Source organism: Leptonychotes weddellii, chromosome 15 (assembly GCF_054177405.1).
Source record: "Leptonychotes weddellii isolate Sample4059 chromosome 15, ASM5417740v2, whole genome shotgun sequence".
In the NCBI taxonomy this organism is placed as follows: domain Eukaryota; kingdom Metazoa; phylum Chordata; class Mammalia; order Carnivora; family Phocidae; genus Leptonychotes; species Leptonychotes weddellii.
This window is the reverse complement of record NC_138383.1, coordinates 17,910,314-17,933,928: the sequence shown is the minus strand read 5'-3', so window position 1 is coordinate 17,933,928 and position 23,615 is coordinate 17,910,314. Positions and strand designations below refer to the sequence as shown.

General features: G+C 42.3%; 2 protein-coding genes across 11 annotated transcripts in view; one reads left to right on the top strand and one right to left on the bottom strand.

Annotated features, from left to right (window-relative positions):
• PSMC3IP (PSMC3 interacting protein) overlaps positions 1-23,615 on the bottom strand; it is a 180,226-nt gene that overhangs the window by 99,079 nt on the left and 57,532 nt on the right. The gene's annotated exons all lie outside the window — the stretch shown is intronic.
• Positions 1-23,615, top strand: part of ATP6V0A1 (ATPase H+ transporting V0 subunit a1) — a 49,056-nt gene that overhangs the window by 4,261 nt on the left and 21,180 nt on the right. For 5 of the 10 annotated variants that reach the window (XM_081804967.1, XM_081804966.1, XM_081804974.1 and 2 more), the window contains 12 exons: positions 1,425-1,503; positions 4,500-4,597; positions 5,144-5,272; positions 11,445-11,527; positions 11,858-11,984; positions 13,814-13,896; positions 14,516-14,609; positions 17,478-17,690; positions 18,890-19,040; positions 19,938-20,077; positions 20,419-20,576; positions 21,230-21,320. In XM_081804967.1, the coding sequence (XP_081661093.1) occupies positions 1,425-1,503; positions 4,500-4,597; positions 5,144-5,272; positions 11,445-11,527; positions 11,858-11,984; positions 13,814-13,896; positions 14,516-14,609; positions 17,478-17,690; positions 18,890-19,040; positions 19,938-20,077; positions 20,419-20,576; positions 21,230-21,320 (1,446 nt within the window). Of the gene's footprint in view, positions 1-1,424; positions 1,504-4,499; positions 4,598-5,143; positions 5,273-11,423; positions 11,528-11,857; positions 11,985-13,813; positions 13,897-14,515; positions 14,610-17,477; positions 17,691-18,889; positions 19,041-19,937; positions 20,078-20,418; positions 20,577-21,229; positions 21,321-23,615 lie in introns of all 10 variants that reach the window. The other 5 variants (XM_081804965.1, XM_081804964.1, XM_081804972.1 and 2 more) reach the window with 1 other exon arrangement.

The window sequence follows — 23,615 nt, the reverse complement described above, 5'->3', positions numbered from 1 at the left end:
TATTTGTATTACTTTAAAAAAACATTTTTTTTGAAGATTTTATTTATTTATTTGACAGAGACACAGCAAGAGAGGGAACACAAGCAGGGGGAGTGGGAGAGGGAGAAGCAGGCTTCCCGCCGAGCAGGGAGCCCGATGCGGGGCTTGATCCCAGGACCCTGGGATCATGACCTGAGCCGAAGGCAGCGGCTTAACCAACTGAGCCACCCAAGCACCCCTAAATTTTTTTTGTAATACTTTTAAGCTCCTTTTTAAATTTAATTTTATTTATTTGTTTTGGAGAGAGTGTGCACACATGCAAGGGGGGGCAAAGGGAAAGGGGTGAGAAAATCTTTTTTTTTAAGATTTTATTTATTTTTAGAGAGAGAGACAGCGAGAGAGGGAACACGGGGAGAGTGGGGGAGAGTGGGGGAGAGGGAGAAGCAGGCTTCCCGCCGAGCAGGGAGCCCGATGCGGGGCTCCATCCCAGGACCCTGGGATCATGACCTGAGCCGAAGGCAGATGCTTAACAACTGAGTCACCCAGGCGCCCCACTCTTTTTATTTTTTTATTTAAAGGTTTTGTTTATTTGAGAGAGAGAGAGAAGCACAAGTGGTGGGAGGTACAGAGGGAGGGGGAGAAGCAGACTCCCCACTGAGCAGGGAGCTTGATGCGGGGTTCAATCCCAGGACCCTGAGATCATGACCTGAGCGAAGGCAGCAAGCCACCAGGTGGCCCGGGGTGAGAGAATCTTAAGCAGATTCCACACTAAGTGCAGAGCCCAACCTGATCATGACCTGAGCCGAAACCAAGAGTCAGACACTTAACCGACTGAGCCACCCAGGTGCCCCTTATCTGTATTACTTTTCTGGAATTTATCACATGGTATCTTATTGGTTGTGTTCATCCTTTTTCTTTATTAGATTGCAGGCTTCTTAGTAAGTAGGAACTTGTTTTATTTTTGTTTGTATTGCCCAGAATATCTGTCACATTGCTTTGAAAATTACTTGTGATGTATGAATGAATAAACCAGCCTGTCCCCTAGGAAGTGAAGACCTGGGACAGAAGAATAAGAGAAGTTTGCTTTCTGTGTCTTCTGATGGGGAGGAAGAGAAGGAAAACCTGGCAGAGCTTCTGTTACATCCGTTGCTCAAATTTTTGGTCAGGGGAGCTCACTGACTTCAGCCTGGGAAGACCATTTTGTACCATACTATTTTATCTAATTTGCCTCCATTCCAGTAATATGGTGCTACAGTGAGGGAGGGGTTTTTACCTTCAGTTGATGTGATTGGCCCCAAAGCAGGTTATGTAGATCAGTAGGCCATTTTTGTTAGTGTTGCCTCGTACACTGACACAAAATACTAGATTTTCACTTTGCAGGGTGTTGCTTGTGAAACAGAAAGTAGATGCAGTATTTAAATATGTGGCATTGTCTTATTTTGCAGTTAAATCCAGATGTGAATGTTTTCCAGCGGAAATTTGTGAATGAAGTTAGAAGATGTGAGGAAATGGATCGAAAGCTTCGTATGTGCATTTTGGTTCCGTATCATGTTCCTATAATGAGTCATTTGTCTTAAATTAAGAGACACTAGTCCTCTTTTTATTTATTTATTTATTTATTTTTAAGATTTTATTTATTTATTTGAGACAGAGAGAATGAGAGAGAGAGCACATGAGAGGGGGGAGGGTCAGAGGCAGAAGCAGGCTCCCTGCCGAGCAGGGAGCCCAATGCGGGACTCGATCCAGGGACTCCAGGATCATGACCTGAGCCGAAGGCAGTCGCCCAACCAACTGAGCCACCCAGGCGCCCTAATTTTTTTTTTTTTTAAGATTTTATTTATTTGTATGACAGAGAGAGACACAGCGAGAGAGGGAACACAAGCAGGGGGAGTGGGAGAGGGAGAAGCAGGCTTCCCGCGGAGCAGGGAGCCCGATGCGGGGCTCGATCCCAGGACCCTGGGATCATGACCTGAGCCGAAGGCAGACGCTTAACGACTGAGCCACCCAGGTGCCCCGAGACACTAGTCCACTTAACAAAAGAAGAAAATACTGTAGGAGAAAAAGAAAGGAAGAATAGTCTTACAATCCTGATATTAAGATGAATTTCTTGTGGGGCGCCTGGGTGGCTCAGTTGGTTAAGCGACTGCCTTCAGCTCAGGTCATGATCCCGGGGTCCTGGGATCGAGTCCCGCATCGGGCCCCCTGCTCTGCGGGGAGCCTGCTTCTCCCTCTCCCACTCCCCCTGCTTGTGTTCCCTCTCTCGCTGTGTCTCTCTCTGTCAAATAAATAAATAAAAAATCTTTAAAAAAAAAAAAAAAGATGAATTTCTTGTGTACAAGTAGATTTTGTGGTATTGGGGCTAGGTGGTGTTTAATGGAAACCTCGTTTGAGATGACAAGGCTGCAAACTGAACATACTGGTTATTTTTTTGTGGGAAAGGTTTTATAACAGTATTGCATTATAGAATTCTGAGAGGACGCAGACCACCATCTTATTTTATTTTATTAAATAATTTTTTATTTAATTTAATTTATCTATTTTAAAGATTTTATTTATTCATTTAAGAGAGAGAGAGAGAGACAGAGGGAGCACGAGCAGGGGGAAAGGCAGAGGGAGAGGGAGAAGCAGACTCTTGCTGAGCTGGGAGCCCAACCTGGGGCTCGATCCCAGGACCTGGAGGTCATGACCTGAGCCAAAGGCAGATGCTTAACCATCTGAGCCACCCAGATACCCCAATAATTATTTATTTTAAAGATTTTATTTTATTTATTTTTAAAAAATATTTATTTATTTGACAGAGAGAGACACAGCGAGAGAGGGAACACAAGCAGGGGAAGTGGGAGAGGAAGAAGCAGGTTTCGTGCAGAGCAGGAAGCCTGATGTGGGACTCGATCCCAGGACTCTGGGATCATGACCTGAGCCGAAGGCAGACGCTTAACCACTAAGCCACCCAGGCGCCCCTGAAGATTTTATTTTTAAGCAATTTTTTTTCTTTTTTTTTTTTTTAAGATTTTATTTATTTATTTGACAGAGAGAGAGACACAGTGAGAGAGGGAACACAAGCAGAGGGAGTGGGAGAGGGAGAAGCAGCCTTCCCGCCGAACAGGGAACCCGATGTGGGACTCGATCCCAGGACTCTGGGACCACGACCTGAGCCGAAGGCAGATACCTAATGACTGAGCCACCCAGGCGCCCATTTTTAAGCAATTTCTGTATCCAACATGGGGCTCGAACCCACAACTCTGAAATCAAGAGTTGCACGCTCCACCAACTGAGCCATCCAGGTTCCCCACTATCTATTTTAGATGTCAACACAGCCACCTTTTAATTTGACCTTTTTTTTTTTAAAGATTTTATTTATTTATTTGAGAGAGAGAGAATGAGAGAGAGCACATGAGAGGGGGGAGGGTCAGAGGGAGAAGCAGACTCCCTGTAGAGCAGGGAGCCCGATGTGGGACTCGATCCAGGGACTCCAGGATCATGACCTGAGCCGAAGGCAGTCGCTTAACCAACTGAGCCACCCAGGCGCCCTTAATTTGACCTTTTTATGAGAGAAGAAACTAACACATTTGTTAGGGTCCTATTGAGAGTTGGGGTGTTCATATACTTTATTTCACTCATTCCTCACAATATTCCTTCAGGTGGGTGTTACCTCATTTAATAAATGAGGAAGCTGGGGCACCTGGCTGGCACAATTCGTAGAGCATCTGACTTCTGATCTCAGGGTCATGAGTTCGAGCCCCACGTTGGGTGTAGAGATTATTTAAAAATAGAGAGAGAGGAAGGAAGGAAGGAAGGAAGGGAGGGAGGAAGGAAGGGGGAAGGGAGGGAGGAACCAAAGATCAGAGAGGTTAAGTGACTTGCCCAAGAACATAAGCAGTTATGCTGGAATCACTATTTGAATCCCGGTTGTTCTCTCTGGCTTCTAAACCAATGATCTTGCTACTATACTGTGTCAGCTTTCAGTTAGGTGATGGGTGAATTTGGTCTCTGCCCTCAAAAAGTCACTAGTTGTCACTTTTCTCTTCTGGTATTTTGGGGCCTTACACTGTGTTATGCTTTTTGTTTTTTGTTTTGTTAAAACTAATCTGATTGTTTTCAAATTTTATGAAACCCTTTTGATCTAGAGTTGTTTCACTAGTATGCTAAATGTCAAATATTCTATGGAATTGCGCTCTTCTAGAGCTCGGCAAACAGTGTCTACAAACAGAACCATCATACTCTGGAGTAGTAGTCGCACAGGGTGGAGAACAGAAGCGGATGAGCTTTTAAGATCAGAAGAGGGAAAGAAGATGGTTGTGGGATGACAATCCTCTTTGGGGTAGCTGTGATTCAGAGAGTGTGCAGTGGAAGAAGAGGAACGTGGAGGAAAAAGGATTTACATGTTGTGCTTGTTTTATATGAAAGTATCTTTATAGAACAAAGCTCTTTTTAGCCAGGTTTTCGCTCTTATTTTTTGCCTTAAATATTGGCAATTCCAGGCTATGCCAAACATGAATGTTTTGATTCTGTCATTTTAGGATTTGTGGAGAAAGAGATAAGAAAAGCTAATATCCCTATTATGGACACTGGTGAAAACCCAGAGGTGCCCTTCCCCCGGGACATGATTGACTTAGAGGTAAACAGTTCTTCTAAGGAAGCCAGATACATTTCTTTCTACTTAAATGCAGAAATTATTTTCCTGTGTGGATGGAGAGTAGAGGAATTCTTGCTGCCGTTGTCCGCATTGTCTCTTGCTTGTGAGTTTCTTGTGGAGACTTATTATAGAGCACTATCTTGAACGATATCACATGCCACCAAATAAATGCTTATTGCCTTATTGAAACCTTATTGGATTAATGTCAACTTATCTAGCAATTTATTAATCTCATAGACTAAATGAATAAGCAGTAGACTTTTCAATATTTATTTTATCCATCCAAAGTCCCCTGAGAAATTCAACCAAGTGTGTAATAGAACTGAAAGGTAAAGACAGATGATGCTAAGCAAAAAATTTTCATGAAGAAAATTGCCCTGGTGAAATCACATATTTGCTAGGTAGATATAAAATATGTTTGAACCCTAAGGTTGCAAGAATTCTGTGGGATAGATGAATTCATCTGTCTTTCAGAACAAGCATATTGAGGTTAGTTTAAGTTAATAGTTTGATTTTTTTTTCCTGTAGGCCAATTTTGAGAAGATTGAAAATGAACTGAAGGAAATCAACACAAACCAGGAAGCTCTGAAGAGAAATTTCCTGGAACTGACTGAACTAAAATTTATACTTCGCAAAACTCAGCAGTTTTTCGATGAGGTCAGACTATTGTTTCTTTTAGTATTTGAGCAGCTGATATCTATCACACCTGCACAAGTGGGCCATGTTGTTATTCCAGAAATTATTTTAATTTGCTAGTTGAAAGCAATACCATTTTTGCACCGTTTTAGTTGAAGAAATGTCAGATTATGTTCCATTTTTCATGCAGTACACAGCCAGTCATGGTTTTGTATACTTTTGCAATTTTCTGCAATTTTTCATCACAAGATGGGGAAAGGAACCCTAAAGTAGTTGTATATACATAGTTGAAATTTTTACATTATATTTTAAGGTAAGTAAAGGCTTAAGGTAAGGTAAAAGTTAAAGCAACAAGAAATATTTGGTCCTACATGAAATTGTAACGAAGTTTTAACCTCTGAACTTTTTATCATCAAGTTTTTATTTTATTCTCTATGTTTGCTTATCAATCATGAGCACATTTGTAACTATCCACATAGCACATGTCACATTTTAATTTTTCAAGAGTTTTTCTTTATGTTGTATGGAAATACTGGTAGGTTGCCTGTTTTGAAATTCCTGGATTTCCATGGAAACTCATTGCACTACTTTATAGGGAAAAATGTAAATCAGTTCCTGGGTTAAAAATGTAGGTTGCACATGACAGTTTGCTGAGGTGAGTCTACGGAAGGACATGGGAGCAAGACTTTCAGAAGACTTCCTTCTAATTACACCTGGAGAGGAGTCTTAGCTTTTAGCCTGGACTTGCTTTATTGGTGGCCTAAGATATTGGTAACTTTTTTTTTTACAGTAAGGTGTCTTTGCCACCAGATTAGCAATATCAGACACTTCAGCTATTGGTCCAGTCACTGTTCAATGTGCCTTCCATAACATTCTTTGTTTCCTTTGCTCAACAACAACAAAAAATTTGGCAAAGCTTTTTAAAAATAGAAGGCCAGTTTTAGTTAGTACATGATGTATTCTCTCTCTCTCTTTCTTTAAAGATTTTATTTCTTTGAGAGAGAGAGCATGAGCAGTGGGGAGAGGGAGAAGCAGGCTTCCTGCTGAGCAGGGAGCCTGACGTGGGGTTCCATCCCAAGACCCTGGGATCATGACCTGAGCTGAAGGCAGACGTTTAACCCACTGAGGCACCCAGGTGTCCCACGTGGTGTATTCTCAGTTCTACTTTTGATATCTGTCTTTTAAGGAAAGACCAACTCTCTAGCCCTCTAGACTGGAGCAAGGGCTCTGTAACCAGCAGCATGAGCCTCACCCGGGAACTTGTCAGAATGCACGTTACTAGTCCTCACTGTAGACTCAGGGAATCAGAAACTCTGAGGGTGGGGCCCAGCAATCTGTTTTCACAGGGTGACACTGAGGTATGCTAGTTTGTAAACCACTGGGCGTCAGAAAGCTGAAGATGTGATACATTCCTCAGTAACTAAGGACTGACTCAGAGAAGCCATGCTAATTAAAAAAATCTGTTGGGGCAAGGGAACGGGAAAGAGCTCATATGAATTTAATTGCATGATCATCCCAAGAATCAGAATCTGGCTATGTATCAAGAGAGGTTTGGTGTGAATATTCAGCTAGCTCACTGAGTGGAGAATTTTGAAACTGACAGAAACTTCTTTCACCAGTCCCTGATATCTCATCACATTAGAGGGTGTGGGACAGTGTGATTAACTCTTTCCATGTGTTTCAGGTCTTTTGCAACAGGCATGGCCACTTTTCCGTATGGCTTTCATGAACAATAATCTGGAATTCCAGTTGCTCACTGCCTAAACTGTTATTGTATTTATATTCATTAATTCACTGAGCATTTAATGAGCACCTACTCTTCGTGAGGCACAAGATGAGTAAGACATGGTCCCTGTGCTCAAGGAATGCTTCGCTTAGTCATATCAGGAAACATGCCAGAACACAGTGCCCCCATATGCTCACAGATATGTGCTTTTCTAAATGTGTCTAAGCTGCTGCCCGCAGATCCAATTTCAGCTGGCCTCAGAATCAAAGCTCAGGTACTTTGAGCATCATTTGGGGCTTAATTCTTTTGCCCTCCCCCCACTTCTTCCCCTTTTGATATAGTCTTAGTTTATTGCTGGATGTTGCTGAAATGTATGCAGATGTCTTTCATAACCTCCTGAGTTTAAGGGATGGAATAGGCTTCCTTGTCTAGTTCATTCTGAGAGAAAATCTGAATAAAGACTGACAAATGGACCCCCTTATGGGCAATAGTTACTTGAATTGTTAATGTTACTAAAAACAAAGTAAGAAAAATCACTTGGAAAGATGAGCACAGTTTTAAAATCCTAAGTTCTGGATTTAGGAATTTTCTTTTCTTTTTTTTCTTAATAAATCTAAACATGAAACACCCATGCTGAGAAGGCAGGCTGGAAGTCTTCATGACCTTCATGCTCCATCCACAGTGGGTTGCTTTCCCCCTTACTCACACAAAACTTTTTTTTTTTTTTTTTGGTAATAATCTCAAAGTACTTTTGAGCATGAGGCCTTGGCTGTGAGAGATTCTTTGGCTGCTTTTGTCATCAGTCTCTCTTGTTCCTAGCACCCTTACGATAGTGCGGGGAGTCTTCTGGCAAGAGCTACTCTGCCTTTCTTCTCCCAAGTGCAGAGTCAGTGCCTTGTGGAGGCCTGCCACTAGCTCAGAGGCTCAGCCAGGTCCCTTTCAATGGCCCTTGCCCTGCTGTTGCCAGACAGCTGCCTTGACAGGAAATGAGACCTCACAGAGTGAGTGCATCTGTGCACGTGAGTGCACACTTCAAATAATGCAAAAGATAAACTTGGGACCCTCAAATCTCGGAAACGTAATTTTTTTCACGAGATTGTCTTCCATGCCTGAAACTACAATGTTTGCAAATGGCCTAAAACATGACCAGTTCAAACCCTTCTTTTTTTATAAAATTTGGTGAACATGATCAATAATTTATAATAATGAGTTAGCCAAAAATGGCTCAATCAGAAAATGATTCTTTCCATCTTTAGGCATAGTGGTCATGATTGGCAAGATGTCTGAAAGGGGAAGAGTAAACATAAATCGAACATTCTTATGATTTAAGATGATTGCAAGTTCGACATAGCCATTTCTTATCCAGAGCATTTAAAATGACTTGTTAATGATTATCCTTTTCTCAGTCTTCTTGCTTATGAAGAACTATAAGAGCTGGAGAGAGTTCTCTGCATCTTTTACCATAAGCACCCTAACATATGAGAGCGTAAAGAAGACTGGAAAAGTAATGGTTAATGGCATGCAGGTCCCTGCCTTCCTTTCCTTCTGAGTCTTCCATCCATCTGCTTTACTTTACTTTTCTTTCCCATCTGCCATCTCCCTTGGGGCTTGGGTGAACACCTTAAGTGATGAAATGTGATTTCTCTCTCAATATAGATGGAAGTAAAAGTGTTTGCTCTTGGTAATTAATGCAGCTTGAACTGGATGTGCTGTTGACAGGGCGCTGCTGAGATTCTGCCGCTTCCTCTTTCAGGGCATGGTTTTAGTGTTCTGACTAGGGGAAAGGTGAACCAAAGAGCATAGCAAGTAATTCAGATGCACGTTGGTAGCGTTGTTTTTGTTATTAGGAAACCCAGAATAGGATTCAGATACCCCACGGTGCGGTTTTAGAGATTGTCTTAAAGGCCCTCAGTAAGCAGTTCTGGTCCTCCTAGTTCCCCATGAGGCACAGTTATTTTATTTAAAAATGTTTGACTTCCCTCTCTAAGATTTAGGATTCTTAAGTATGAAGTAGTGAAATTATTAATTAGAATATTATTGCAAGTTTCCATTTAATTTTAATTCTGCTGAAGTTTTTTTTACACCCAGAGTCCCAGGTGAGTAGTAGACTACAGAGTAGTCTTGTTGCTCAGTGCTTTTTGCTGCTCCAGCAGTTGTCCCCTATAGAGCACATATGTTTGCACTGTGCCTGATCTTTTGGGTTTACTGAAAGCAGGTCTTGTGAACCATACAGGGAAGTAGGCAGAAGTCTTGTGGGTAGCAGTCAGTTTCACTGTTTTTTGCCAAGGGACATCCCAAGAACAAGATGAAAGGAGGTAGTCATCTAGATCCTTTTTTTTTTTTTTAAAGATTTTTATTTATTTTTTTGACAGAAAGAGACTGCGAGAGAGGGAACACAAGCAGGGGGGAGTGGGAGAGGGAGAAGCAGGCTTCCCTGCTGAGCAAGGAGCCCGATGTGGGGCTCGATCCCAGGGCCCTGGGATCATGACCCAAGCCGAAGGCAGATGCTAAATGGCTGAGCCACCCAGGCGCCCCAGTCATCTAGATCCTTAAAATGAGTTGCCTGTGGCTTGCAATCAGCTGATTTGATATTAAGTAGAAACCAAAAAAAGCCCCCTAAACTTCCATTCGATAGCAAGTGGAAATCTGTTGCCCCCATTATCTCATCTTAAACTTTTTCACATCTCATGACAGTATTTGTCTGCCCTCTGACGTACTCAGTGCCTGCCCTTCCTTCCTTCTTCCCTTCCTTCCTTCCTCTTTTCCTTTCCATTCTGTTCCGTCCCTTCTTTCATTCAGCCGGGGTGGGGGGTAAAGTTGAATGTTGATCCTGCATCAACTTTTAGAAGTCACTTCCCCAAAAATTTTTCTTTTTTTTAGGCTTTCAGCCTTATTATTTGGTTTATATCCTCAGGTTTATACTCAATCCTAAAGCCTTCCCCCCGCACCCCTTGACTTTACCTTTATGGTCCTATCACTTATCAAGTGAGGTTCCTTTGTGACATTTTTTTTTTAAAGATTTTATTTACTTATTCATGAGAGAGAGAGAGGCAGAGGGAGAAGCAGACTTCCCGCAGAGCGGGGAGCCCGATGCGGGACCCGATCCCAGGACTCCGGGATCATGACCTGAGCCGAAGGCAGACACTTAACCATCTGAGCCACCCAGGCGCCCCCTTTGTGACATTTTTTGATCGCAGGGTTAACAGGAAGAGAATCAAATTGATGTTTGGAATGAAAATGATAGAGAAAAATTTTCCTGATTTTTTTTGTTTAGTTTTGCTTTTGAAAAGGAAGATCATCTGGCTGATTTCTAGTCTTTGGTTAAACAAGCAGTATGTGGATATTAAAGTTGGGGAGATCAGGTGGTAGAGAAGTTGATTGGCCTTTATTTTTTAGAGCAGCTTCTCCTTCCTGATAAGACTAAAGGTAGTAGGATGTGTTGGGTAGAGAGAGTTTAGGAAGTACAGACCTCCATCTGAGAAGGTCCCTCTCCTCCTTCATTTCATTGTATAAACTGTCATGGTGGAAATAATTTTAAATCTGAACAATTAAACTAGCCTACATGCTCTATATTGGCTTATGATCAGTTACATTATCTTCACTTGATTGAGATTATTGGTTTCCACTTTCTCAGTGACCCTTAAACTATGTAGCCTAACATGAACTTTTTAATATTCCTAGATTCCTGGTCAGAAACTAGGACATTCAGATAGGTTTTCACTTTTTCTTCCTTCTGTTGATGCAGTGGAGGTCCAGGCCTGCCCAGCTGCTGTGCCGCTTCTCCTTTTGGAGAAAGAAATACTCTTTAAATCCCATGGCTTGGGGCATTTTATACGGTGGCCATGCTGAAAGCTCTCATGTTCTGAATTTTGAAGAGCATGGAAACCCAGACATGTGGAAATGCCCCTTCCGCCTTTCTCCTGTTCACACTGCTTGGGACGGTGGCTGTGCTTTTCTTTCTTCCTTGGAAAGAGAGTCTCCATCTTTCACATTCCCACCCAGGGATATTCTAGTCTCTAGCTGTCTGGAAATTTGATGTTGAGAGTATCTTCAGGGCTGCTTTGGTTTTGCCGAAAACGGAGAAACATTTCAGCTTCCATCCGCATGCACAGGTATTTCCTAGTATTTTCATGGCTTTCAGGGAAACACAGATAAAATGGTTTCCACCAAATAACAGATTTATACATTGTCACCATTATTTAGTGTTTTTTTCCTTTATTCCTTATTTCAAAAACCATTTCCCTGATGCTTTACTGGGGCAGTTAAGCTTTCTTTTCCTCTTGTTTCTTTCCTTTGTTTTCTTCCCCTATTCTTTTCGTGAGTATGTCGTCTCTTTTGGTGGTTTTTTTCTTTTCCATCTTTATTTTCAAAACTTACCTCCTGGTTCCTCGTTCCCTGCATGCCACTAACTATTTTCATTAGATATTAATTGATTTGTGAATTCAGGCTGAATTGCATCATCAGCAGATGGCGGATCCAGACTTGTTGGAAGAGTCCTCGTCCCTCTTGGAGCCAAGTGAGATGGGAAGAGGCACACCTTTAAGACTTGGGTGAGTACTATTTCGACCCTCCATAACTCAGTGGGGTCACATTCATGTTTGCTGTCAAAAGAGTAGTGAGGCGGGGCATTCACTTGTTTCCAGGATGTGTTCTCTTCTGAGCCTCTTGAGAGGTGTTCCTAGGTCACTTTGGATTCAGTTCCTGAGCTGTTCTGTCAACCCTTTCCTGGTTCTGGGAAGAAAACTTTGGGAGCCCTTTTGACATAATATTGCATAGTCTTGTGTTTGTCTTGCCCCCTCCCCTCACTTCCCTTCCTTGTCTTAAAGCCTTCCATCCCATGGCATGGAATAGAGTTCCCCATCTGGCTCTTCTTCCCACAGCTTCGTGGCTGGTGTGATTAACCGGGAGCGCATCCCTACTTTTGAGCGCATGCTTTGGCGGGTCTGCCGGGGAAATGTGTTCCTGCGACAGGCTGAAATCGAGAACCCCCTGGAGGATCCTGTGACTGTAAGACAAGGAAATTGCGTCCCATGGAGTAGGTCTTGTAAAGGGAGCTCAGAGCAGTAACACTGCATGGTACCACCTGAATCTGACCCTCCCGCAGAGGAGCCCTTATGTTTCCCCCTACCCTGATCTGCGAATAGGAAGCACTGCTCTTTTCCTCTTAACTTCTGTCCTCTGTGTACCTATGACGTATACTGACAGATGCATAGACATTTTCAAGCCCCACCTGTGTCGGTATGATTTGGACTGTATGGTTTTTTTCCCCTTATTTTAAACTTAAGCTTTATATACTTTCTGTTACCTATCAGAGGCCAAAAGAAAATTAACTTTCTGTGAAAATCAGAGCATGACATCTGGTTCCAGGTTTGGTAATACCAATGTGTAAGAAGAGGAGAGAGTTCCTCCTCAACTATGAGCTTTATAAGGTGATGAAATTTTTAGTTGGTAAGGTTTTTTGTCTATTTGTTTGTTGGGAGATTTAGAAACTTAGTTTAAAAATAGTTTATTGTGCAAGGTAGGAGGATCTTCCCTACCCAGTGCTTTGCAAAGTAGGAATGGCTGAACATCTTGGCATTTGACATAATGGGACAGAGTTCTTAACATCAACCTACACTAAGTATGGTGAATCCTGATTTCAAGGATCACAAGCAAGGAAGATGAAATGTTCTGCAAAAAAATTTACTTTACTGTTGTATTGGTAATATTTGGAAGCCTGGGCTTGGATTTTCTGTTGAAAATTATCTTTTGGATGTTCTTAAATTAGTATCCTTTGCTCCACGAAGAGAGATTGGATTGTGAGACTTCTCAGAGTGGGTGGGTCATGCAGCTGAAATGGTCTGGGCACCTGAGGCTTTTATCCTTTTATCCTCCTGAAGAGGAGAGTGGTGACACTTAGGGTTCGGGGAGCCCCCAGAGGAGCAGTTGTGCAGACCCACCGGAGGCTGTCCTCGCGTTGTAGAGACATTGCAGTCTGCAGTGACTCCTAATGTGGAGCTGTTCTCAGGAATATTCAGCCAAGTTTCTGGGCAACAGAAACATTATTTTATCAACAAATTGAGGAAGGAGTCTGGATAGCTACAGCAGAGAGGCTGCACAAGGAATGTGCTCCAGTTTATTTTCCATTCTGGAGAATTTAGGGATTTAAGGCTCTTTGCATCATTTTCTTCATTCCTCATCTCCTCTTATCCTTCTAAAGTTTGTTTTTTATTATAAAAATTCTAGGAATATGAGAAAATACAGGCAACCAGAGGCAGTCTTGGTTAACACCCAGTTAAGCCTATTTTTCTGATCTTTCCCTGCAGTCCTTGTGTCAGACTTCATATGTGAACTTGGTATTTGGAATAGATTGCCCTCCTCCTCCCTGCCCCTTAGATCAAACTTAGCATGAAGCATGAGATTCCACATCAACCTTCTTCCCAAACCCTCACTTCCTTATAGTTCCTCAGTCCCCTTTATCTGGGAACTTCTAAGCATAGAACAAACAGGAATGGCTTCCTTTCCTCTCCTCCATCCTTACTCGGACAGTGTAAGGTTTGAAGTTGAATTGGTATAAAGGGCTATATGGTGCTACAAGGAGAATCATCTTAGTGTCTGTGTTAAGCTCATGGTTGAGTTTAAAAACAAGTATCTAAGGTTTTTTGTGTGAATGAGAGACTACAGGGCAAATGTTCTTATAGCAGAGCTTAAACGGATGGAGGATAATAATTCAAGTGCAGGGTTGCCATGTCCTTCAGTGACTCCCGTTGTTCCTATATCACCAAGACAGTAGGGTATTTAAGAAATTTTCTTCCAGGCCAGAAGTCTGAATGCTCTGTTTTGGGTTTGGGGCCCAGGGTGACTACGTGCACAAGTCCGTATTCATCATTTTCTTCCAAGGCGATCAGCTGAAAAACAGAGTCAAGAAGATCTGCGAAGGGTAAGAGAAATGTGCCTCCCTGAGGGGTGCAGCCAGGCTGCCTGACTATTAAGCCTTAGAATATAGAACAGTGAAACAATAACCCTTTTAGTCTACTTTGACACAGCACATATATCTTTTAATAATATTAGGGGTATTTTAAACAATTAGAAATGACCTAAGTTCATTTTTAGAAGTACTATCAAAACCGCAATTTCCTTTCTTTGGAAAAAAGTAATTAGGACTCATGGTTTATAAATGCTACGTTGTTCTAGGACGATGGGTTTGTGTACCCAGCACTGTGCCATAGGCACTGTGCCTGCACACTTTTCTGAAATTCTGTCCATAAGATCTCTTTTCCGTGCCATTTTTCTCAAGTAATTTACAATATGATTTGTATTGCTGAGTTTTTAAAATTTTAATCTAAGGGAATTTAGTAGCTGCAGAGAATGTCAAGATAGTTCAAATGTTATTGCTCAATCTATAGGACATTTCATATTTATTAATGATCAGTGCACCAGTCTGAGCTAATCCTTCTAGTTTTGGTCCTTCTAGTACATTAAGATTACTTCCTGAGGTTATTTAAATTGAACAGGTTAAGAAACTTCAGTGTCCATCAGGCTGTGTCTGTATGTTCCAGGTTCCGGGCCTCACTCTATCCCTGTCCTGAGACACCACAGGAGAGGAAGGAAATGGCTTCTGGAGTTAATACCAGGATTGATGATCTCCAAATGGTACCAGAGGGCTGGAGGGAATTTTTTTGTGTGAAATACTATAATCGAAGACTGTTCCCCTTCCTTGAAACACTAACAGTTTATTAGGCATCAAGAGCAGCCAGGATGCAAAAAAAGAAGTGTCCATGGGTAACTTGTGCCCTTGGGAGCTAGGGAAAAGTTTCAGGGAATGACTGTTAAAAATAGCATAACAGCGTTAATCATCCTCAAACACGACAGGAATGCTATACATCTGAAATTGTTGTTGCTTCAAGTATTCAGTTTCCCTCTTCGTGAGTCTGAGGTATTTTTTATGAGTAAAAAAAAGTATACTTAGTTAAGGAAAAAAAATCAAGTAATACAGAAGTACACGTGAAGTCAGTTCTGCCCTCTCTCACACACTCTCTCCCTCCAGAGGCAGCCACTCTTAACAGCTTGGTGTGTAGCTTCTGGTCACCTCGGATCTTAACCAAACGGTCTAGCCAGAGAGTCCTGTAAGTCTTGTACCCAAGAAGAGACTATTAGATTTTTACCACATCACCAGTGTGGTTAATACGATCCATGGTTGTCATGAGGTCCTAAGGACGGAGTCATGATTGAGACGTACTTGGAAGGAAAGTGTGGCCAGTTGGAGCTTTGTTCCCTGTTGAAAGGATGTGATGATTGCCCTCTTGAAACATTAAAACATTCAGTAGTCCCCACCCCCCTTTATCTGTGATTTTGCCTTCTGAGGTTTCAGTCACCCACAGTCAGCTGTGGGTCTTAAACATGATCCCCTGATGATGTCAGAAGGTTATAGTAGCCTAATGCTGCGTCACATGCCTACATCATTCACCTCACTTCATCTCACATAGGCATTGTATCCTCTCACATCCTCACAAGAAGGGTGAGTACGGTACAATAAGATATTTAGAGAGAGAGAGAGACCACATTCACATGACTTTATTATTATACCATATTGTTACAATTATTCTATTCTATTATTAATTGTTAATTTCTTACTGTGCCTAATTTTTAAATTAAACTTCATCATAGGTATGTGTGTATAGAAAAAAACGTATTATATATATAGTTAGGTACTATTCACGGTTTTAGGCACCCACTGGGGGTCTTGGGTGGTGTCCCCTACAGATAAGGCGGCCCACTGTACTTAATCTCAAAGACAGTTCTTTCCAGCAGGGGCAAGATTGTCAGAGATATGTTGTAACTCCCATTTCAACTCCGTTTGTCATCTTTCCCTCCAACTCCCATTGTCTATGACCCACCAACTTGACCTATTTCCAGCTCCTCAGAGATACACTTACCTGTTTAACCACGGGAAGAGAGTTTTTTAGAACTGCTGATGGGCGATAGGCCAATTAGTGTGTTCTGGGTTCTAGGGCTATCTTATCCCCTCCTAGACTTACACGTAGATTTTTAAAAGGCACAGGCAATATGGTCAGAATTTGATCTTTGAAATACCCAGCTGTATGAACTGAAACTTTATTTTTTATTTATTACGATTTTATTTATTTATTTGACAGAGAGGCACAGCCAGAGAGGGAACACAAGCAGGGGGAGTGGGAGAAGAAGCAGGCTTCCCGCTGAGCAGGGAGCCCGATGCGGGGCTCGATCCCAGGACCCTGGGATCATGACCTGCGCCGAAGGCAGACGCTTAACAACCGAGCCACCCAGGCGCCCCTGAACTGAAACTTTAAAAAGGGATTGAGGGGTGCCTGGCTGGGTCAGTTGGTAGAGCATGCAACTCTTTTTTTTTTTTTTTTTTTTAAAGATTTTATTTATTTATTTGACAGAGAGAGAGAGAGACATCAAGAGAGGGAACACAAACAGGGGGAGTGGGAAAGGAAGAAGCAGGCTTCTCGCTGAGCAGGAAGCCCGATGCGGGGCTCGATTCCAGGACCCTGGGATCATGACCTGAGCCGAAGGCAGACGCTTAACCAACTGAGCCACCCAGGTGCCCCAACCATGCAAATCTTGATCTTGGGGCTGTGAGTTCGAGCCCATTGTTGGGTGTGGTGATTACTTAAAAATAAAATCTTTTAAAAAAATAATAAAAGGGATGCCTGGGTGGCTCAGTTTTCATGCAGAAGTGTGAGTGGTGGGTTGCTCGCCCTTTGGCTTAGCCCCTCTCCTGCTATTGAAATCTTAAATGGTGATAAACAAGGCAGTAGAATGTTAAGTGTCCCTGCCCCTTCCTTTCATTCTAGTCTTGGCAGTGTGATTACTGTGAGGGCAATGTGTACTGGTTTCCAAAGGATCAGCACTGAAACGTTTTTTTTCCCCCAAGAAGCCTGACAGAAAGATAAAGCCTTATCTGCCCCACGATAACAGTGGTATGTGGCAGTCTAATCTCCTCTAAGGCCTTGAGTCCTTCTGACCCCTTAGTGTCTCCTGTCCCTTGTTCCCTGGCATGGAGTCTCACTTGGCATAGGCGGGCGATGGTGTTCAGCACTGCCTCTTTCCCATCATTCCCCGATGCTGGCTTATGTTCAGGGCATTCTGCAGCTAACTGTTTTTAAGTGTGGATTTTGTCAACTCCCAGCCTTATAATGCTGACTTAACTTTGAGTCTAAGTTACAGACTTCACATGGAAAGCCATTGCTCTTTAATGATCCAGGTAAGTAAGCTGTGGATTTGTGGGAAGATAAATATAGAGGAACTGAAAACTATTTCCTCAGGTTTCTCTTCAGCTTGAAGCCAAAAGAAAAATGAATGTTAGTAACTAAAGCTCTAATTTCTTGTAATTTGCCCCCCGCAAAAGCCATTCTAGTCAGAAGAAGAATAAATCCCTAGCAACCCTTCTCAGAAAGCTGTGCCTCTTTGTCATTCATATCCTGGACCCAAACCTGGTGTAGAAGGATCTCTCCTAGTTCCTTTCTCTCCCAAAAGGTTCTCAATCAAACAGAGGATCACCGCCAGAGGGTCCTGCAGGCAGCTGCTAAGAACATCCGTGTCTGGTTCATCAAGGTGAGGAAGATGAAGGCCATCTACCACACCCTGAACCTGTGCAACATCGATGTGACCCAGAAGTGCCTGATTGCAGAGGTCTGGTGCCCCGTCACCGACCTTGACTCCATCCAGTTTGCGCTCAGGAGGGGCACGGTGAGTCCCCTATAGCTGGCAGTGCAGTGGGAAAGAGCACTTCCCACCCACTGTAACATTAATTGATCACATTTTTATGGCATTTTTACTTTCAGAGATCTTGGATATACTCATCTTGTACTCCTCTTGTTTCCTAACAATACATTTTGTGTATCCTTGTTTTCCAAATGTGGAAACTGCAGCTCAAAAAAGATGAAATGACTGGGTGCCTGTGTGGCTCAGTCCTCAGTCGGTTGAGTGTCTGACTCTTAATTTTGGTTCAAGTCATGATCTCAGGGTTGTGAGACCCAGCCCCACATCGGGCTCCACGCTCAGCGTGGAGTCTGCTTGAGATTCTCTCTCTCCCTCTCCCTCTGCCCCTCCCCCTACTTATGTGTGCGTGCTTGCTCTCACTCTCAAAATAAATAAATAAATAAATCTTTAAAAAAAAAAAAAAGACGAAATGACTTGGTCATATACCCATGATTCTTCAGAATAGCTCCTGACCAGAACGTCAGTTTCCTTATCCATTCTCTCTGCCCCTCAGACAGGTTCTTTTTTTTCTCTAAGATTTTATTTATTTATTTGAGAGAGAGGGTGGGAGGGAGAGCACAAGCAGGCGTTGGGGAGGGGCAGAGGGAGAGGGAGAAGCAGATCCCTCTTAGTAACTAAAGCTTAGTTAGTTACTATTTGGTAGGGAGTAGGGAGCTGAGCCTGAGCAGGGACCCTGACGCAGGGCTCAATCCCAGGACCCGGAGATCATGACCCGAGCCAAAGACAGATGCTTAACCAACTGAGCCACCCAGGCTCCCCCCTCAGACTGCTTCTGAGGGATAACCCTAGCAGTCCTGTCTAGCAGTTAGAGTTTGAGAAGATAACACTGCTTTCTCCATAAAAGGAAAGAACAACGATACTCTTAGTAGAAAGGCAGATGAGGATGTCTCCACATGAGGAAGTTCCATGTTTTCTTTGGTTGCACATTTTAGAATTGAATTTTCTCACGTAAGGATATTCTTTTACACTTAATTTAAATCTTTCATTATAGATTTTATACCTAGCTCCAGTTTCTCCAAAGACTGGGCAAGATTGAGATACAATTCACATAATATAAAATGCTCCTATTTTATATGTATAGTTTGATGAATTTTGATAAATATATACATCTATGTAACCACCACTAGGATGATCTAATTTTGATATATGTGTTTAATGTTTCCCAGGAACACAGTGGTTCCACTGTGCCCTCTATTCTGAACAGGATGCAAACAAATCAGACGCCCCCAACCTATAACAAAACGAACAAGTTCACATATGGCTTTCAGAACATAGTAGATGCTTACGGAATTGGAACTTACCGAGAGATAAATCCAGGTAAAAAAACTTGAATCTTCTCCCTCTAGAAGTTTTATATTTTGTTTATTTGTCTCTTCTAATGCCTCCCTTCAGATGTTCTTGAGTAGCTGGCATAAAATTACCTATGTTGTCAAGACCTCAGCTCTAGTGTAATTCCTGTAAGGAGGTGCCCATTTTGACACAGGGAGGGAGGTTTATTGCTGGGTGGCACTCCTTTGAGAGGTGGTTTTATAGGAGTGAGCTCAGTGGATTGGATTCTTTTGTGTATCCTCACAACTATGAAACACCTGGCTTTCTCTAGCACATTTACAGGAAGTACTCTAAGCAAAAAGTTTTTTTCCAAGATTGCTGATATTTTTAAATGGCTTCCCTATTCCAGGTTAGACAGAGAAAATATAGCAATTATTGACCATTTTAGACACAAGGCAGGTTTCACAAAGGAAAAACAGGAGAGTTAATTATTAAATCAAGAGTCTGAGAATTTGTTTTTAGCTAGAGTCTTCTGCAGGACTGGCTTTGCTCTGAGTTCTGGGCTTTCTCCCACTTACCTGGGAGCTTTTTTCAGCTGAGAAATGGTTGCTGCACAAGAGAAGAAAGCTAGCCTGTCAAAGGAGCAGTGTTCCAGGGCTTAGAGAAAAAGAATCAAAGAACAAAGGAAGTGCCCAGCCAGGGCTAGGGACAAAACTTCACTCTCTGTGTTCTTTGTTTAAAATGCTAGCGGTAGCCCAGATCCCATCAGAGCTGCTCTGTGAGGACGTGCAGATCTGCTCTGGAAGGTTTTCTCTGGGAGTCCATCTGACCAACAGCTAGGGAATAAGTCCCCTCATACTGATCTTAGAGTATGAGGAGGAATGTGATCTGCTGCTGGTGGTTGCGGTTTTCTGTACTTTGTTTTCTTCCTCTGGTTTCTTTTAGCTCCCTATACCATCATCACTTTCCCTTTCCTGTTTGCTGTGATGTTTGGGGACTTTGGCCATGGTATTTTGATGACCCTATTTGCTGTATGGATGGTATTGAGGGAGAGCCGGATCCTCTCTCAGAAGAATGAGAATGAGGTAATGTTTGCTCCATGTGTGTTGGACTGAAACTTTGTAATTTCTCAAGCATTCATTATAAAATTAGGATCTGGAAGTCTTCTATCCATGAATTTATATAGAAGTTACAGAGGCTGTTTCAAGAGTAGAGACGTTACATTCATTTTAACTCTAAAGCAGTCATGTGCTGTGAAAGTCATTTCTTGTTAGCATTGTATTTTGGCCTTTAGGTTCTCTGACCTGGGATGGGTGGGGTAAATTAGTGTGAGAAGAATGGTCATATATTCTCAATAATGTTGTCACAACAATAATGTTGAGCCACAGGGAGTACGTTTCATTGACTTCTTTCTTCTGGTTCCCAGATGTTTAGCACGGTGTTCAGCGGCCGGTACATTATTCTGTTGATGGGTGTGTTTTCCATCTACACTGGCCTCATCTACAATGATTGCTTTTCCAAGTCTCTTAATATCTTCGGGTCATCCTGGAGTGTACGGCCGATGTTCACTTTATATAATTGGACGTAAGTTGCAAAGAAGCTAAAAGTCAGGTTATTCCTTTTCTGTTCAGCTCTGATTTTCCAGACAAGAGATAAACTTATACTTCTTTAGGAAGTGGCTGACAGCGTCTCTGTTTCAGAAGAATGCAGTGTCCCCTCTTATTTATGCCCCAGCCTGGCAAGTGTTTGTGATTCCTTCAGCACTATCAAGAAACTGAGTGCCTGGGGCGCCTGGGTGGCCAGTCAGTTAAGCATCTGACTGTTGATCTCAGCTCAGGTCTTGATCTTGGGGTCGTAAGTTCAAGCCCTATATTGGGCTCCACGCTGGGTGTGGAGCCTACTTAAGAGAAAAAAAAGAGAGGGAGGGAGGAAGGAAGGGAGGGAGGGAAGGAGGGAGGGAGGGAGGAAGGAGGAAACTGAGACTGTAAATTTAGGCACATTGTTTCCTTTTGTAAATTAAAAGCAGATTCCCCAAATTCCCTACTTAGTTGTGTAGGTGTGTTTGTTTGTTTTGGTCTTTTGTTATTTCTGATCCCTTCTCATTATCAGATGCTAGTCTTTCCTCTTTTATTGAAGAGACAAGACAGCTGTAGTAGTTTCTTTTAGGATCAGTTTTGGACCCCAGCAGTTTCCCTCTCTTGATAAAAACAAATGGAACTTTTCTTCTAACATGGTAGGGAGGAGACACTTCGGGGGAACCCTGTTCTGCAGTTGAACCCGTCTGTCCCTGGAGTTTTTGGTGGACCATACCCTTTTGGCATCGATCCAGTAAGAGCACTTCTTTCCTATTATGTCTAACACCAGATTTTTTTTTTTTTAAGATTTTATTTACTTATTTATTTGAGAGAGTGAGCGAGCGAGCGCATGCACACATGCGTGTAGGGGGAAGGGCAGAGGGGCAGGGAGGGGAAGAGGGAAAGAATCCCAAGCAGACTCTGCGCTGAGCACGGAGCCCATTGTAGGGCTTGATCCCAGGACCCCGAGATCATGACTTGAGCCAAAACCAAGAGTCAGATGCCCAACCAGCTGAGCCACCCAGGTGCCCCTAACACCAGATTTTTAAAATGCAACCCTGAAGTGAGAGAATTAAATTAAAGATAGTTATTTGGTTTTCAGTTGCAGTATTTTTGGAGAGCCCTTGTGTGTCTGTCTAGAGTACTTCCAAAGCATAAGAAACCCAAGTGCCTTAGGTAGCCGAATAATTTCTCCCGCACTGTTTATTTCAGAGGTGCCTAATAAGTGTGACCCTGGGAAGACTGACTTTTAAGACTCCTTCCCAGTTTATTTCTGTTTAACTTAGTTTGGGTTTTATTTTTAGCAGATACTTTAACAAAGCAGAAGCAGTTCTTTCCTATGGATTTTTAGATTTCCATTTTAATCTTTACATACTTATAGAAACTTTTCCCAGAATTAAAAAAAAAGAAAGTAGGCAAAGTGTGATCAGATCTTTTGTATTGTGTGCTTAAAGGGGGGATAGAGGGAGGAATTTAAGAATGAGCATTCGACAGGAAGGAATACAGAATTCCAGAGGAAAAACAGATCATTATGGGCCAGAAAGATCAAGGTTCTTTAAAAAATGGGCATTAATTTGGCCTTTAAAAAATATTTCAGATTGTTACAGGTGAGAAGTGTGTACAAAAGCATAGAGGTAGGGAGATGCAAAGTTACTCATTTTGATTATTATAAAAGCAAATGTTAGTGAAATGGTCACTGTGGGCCAAGCACTGTACTCTGTAATCTGCCCTCAGCACATCTGATTTGCCCTGAAACAGTTTTGATTTCTCCTAAAACTGCTATCCCTGTCATACAGATAAGGAGACCAAGGCTTGGAGAGGTTGAATAACATTTCACATAAGCATTTAACAAATGTTTACTGAATCTCTGTTGTGTGCAGGCATAGTGCTTGCTGGGGGAAACACGTAATTTAAGTTGTAGCTCCTGCCCTCAAGTAGCTTAGAGTCTAATAATATTAGGTAACTTTATATAGTGTTCTGTAGTTAACAGAAAGTTTTCTGGTTTTGTTGTTGTCTTGTGTACATCTCATTTGATGCTTAAGGGTAAGTGTTGAGTTTGAAGTGCCTCTTGGAGGCACAGGTATAAATGTCCATCAGGCAGTTGGACCTGTAGAACTGAATATCAGGGGAGACTGGGGCTGAGAGAGAACCAGCCACAAGTTGTCAGGTTAGAAGTCACCAAGGATGAGCTCCTCACAAGGATGTCGGTTCAGAAAAAATGATGCCAGGCTAGCTGGTGGAAGACCTGGCTTATCACGCTCCTGAGTTTGCACTTTATCCTAAAGAAGACAGTGGGGGTGCAGGGTAGGTTTGGGCACAGGGAAGTGACCACATCAGAGGCATTGATTTAGGAAATGTAATCTGATGGTCAAGTAGAGGCAGAAGAACTGTGGAAAATATTACAGATGTCCAGGCCCAGGTGACAAAGCTTAAGGCAACTAATATTTAAAAATAGATGGAACTCGCCCAGAAGACAGACTGGAGGAACAGGTGGATGACAAGCTTATGGATCCCACAGGACTGTAAAACTCCAGCACCAGGGGAAAATAATATGTTGAGCTCCAGGTGTTTCCTCACAACTCGTTTATCCTTCAGGCTAAAATTTTACATTTCTTTATTTTCTTACCTTTTTCCTGTTTCAAATAGATTATTATTTTCCAAATAAATAAGTAAAATTAAAAAAAATAAAAATAGGTGGAATGACAGCACCATGGGGATATGATCAGCAAAACAATGACTGTGGGAACATCTACAAAATAAATGTCCCAGCTTCTTCAAATATTTTGTAAAGAATAAAAAAGGAGAGTAGGGGGAGAATTTATAGATTAGATATTTAAGAGCTGTGTCAACGTAGAGACCTGATCTGGACTCTACTTTGAATAAATGAATTATGTTTTTATTTTTTTTTATTTTTTATTTTTTTATTTTTTTAAGATTTTATTTGACAGAGAGAGAGACAGCGAGAGAGGGAACACAAGCAGGGGGAGTGGGAGAGGGAGAAGTAGGCTTCCTGCAGAGTAGGGAGCCTGATGCGGGGCTCGATCCCAGG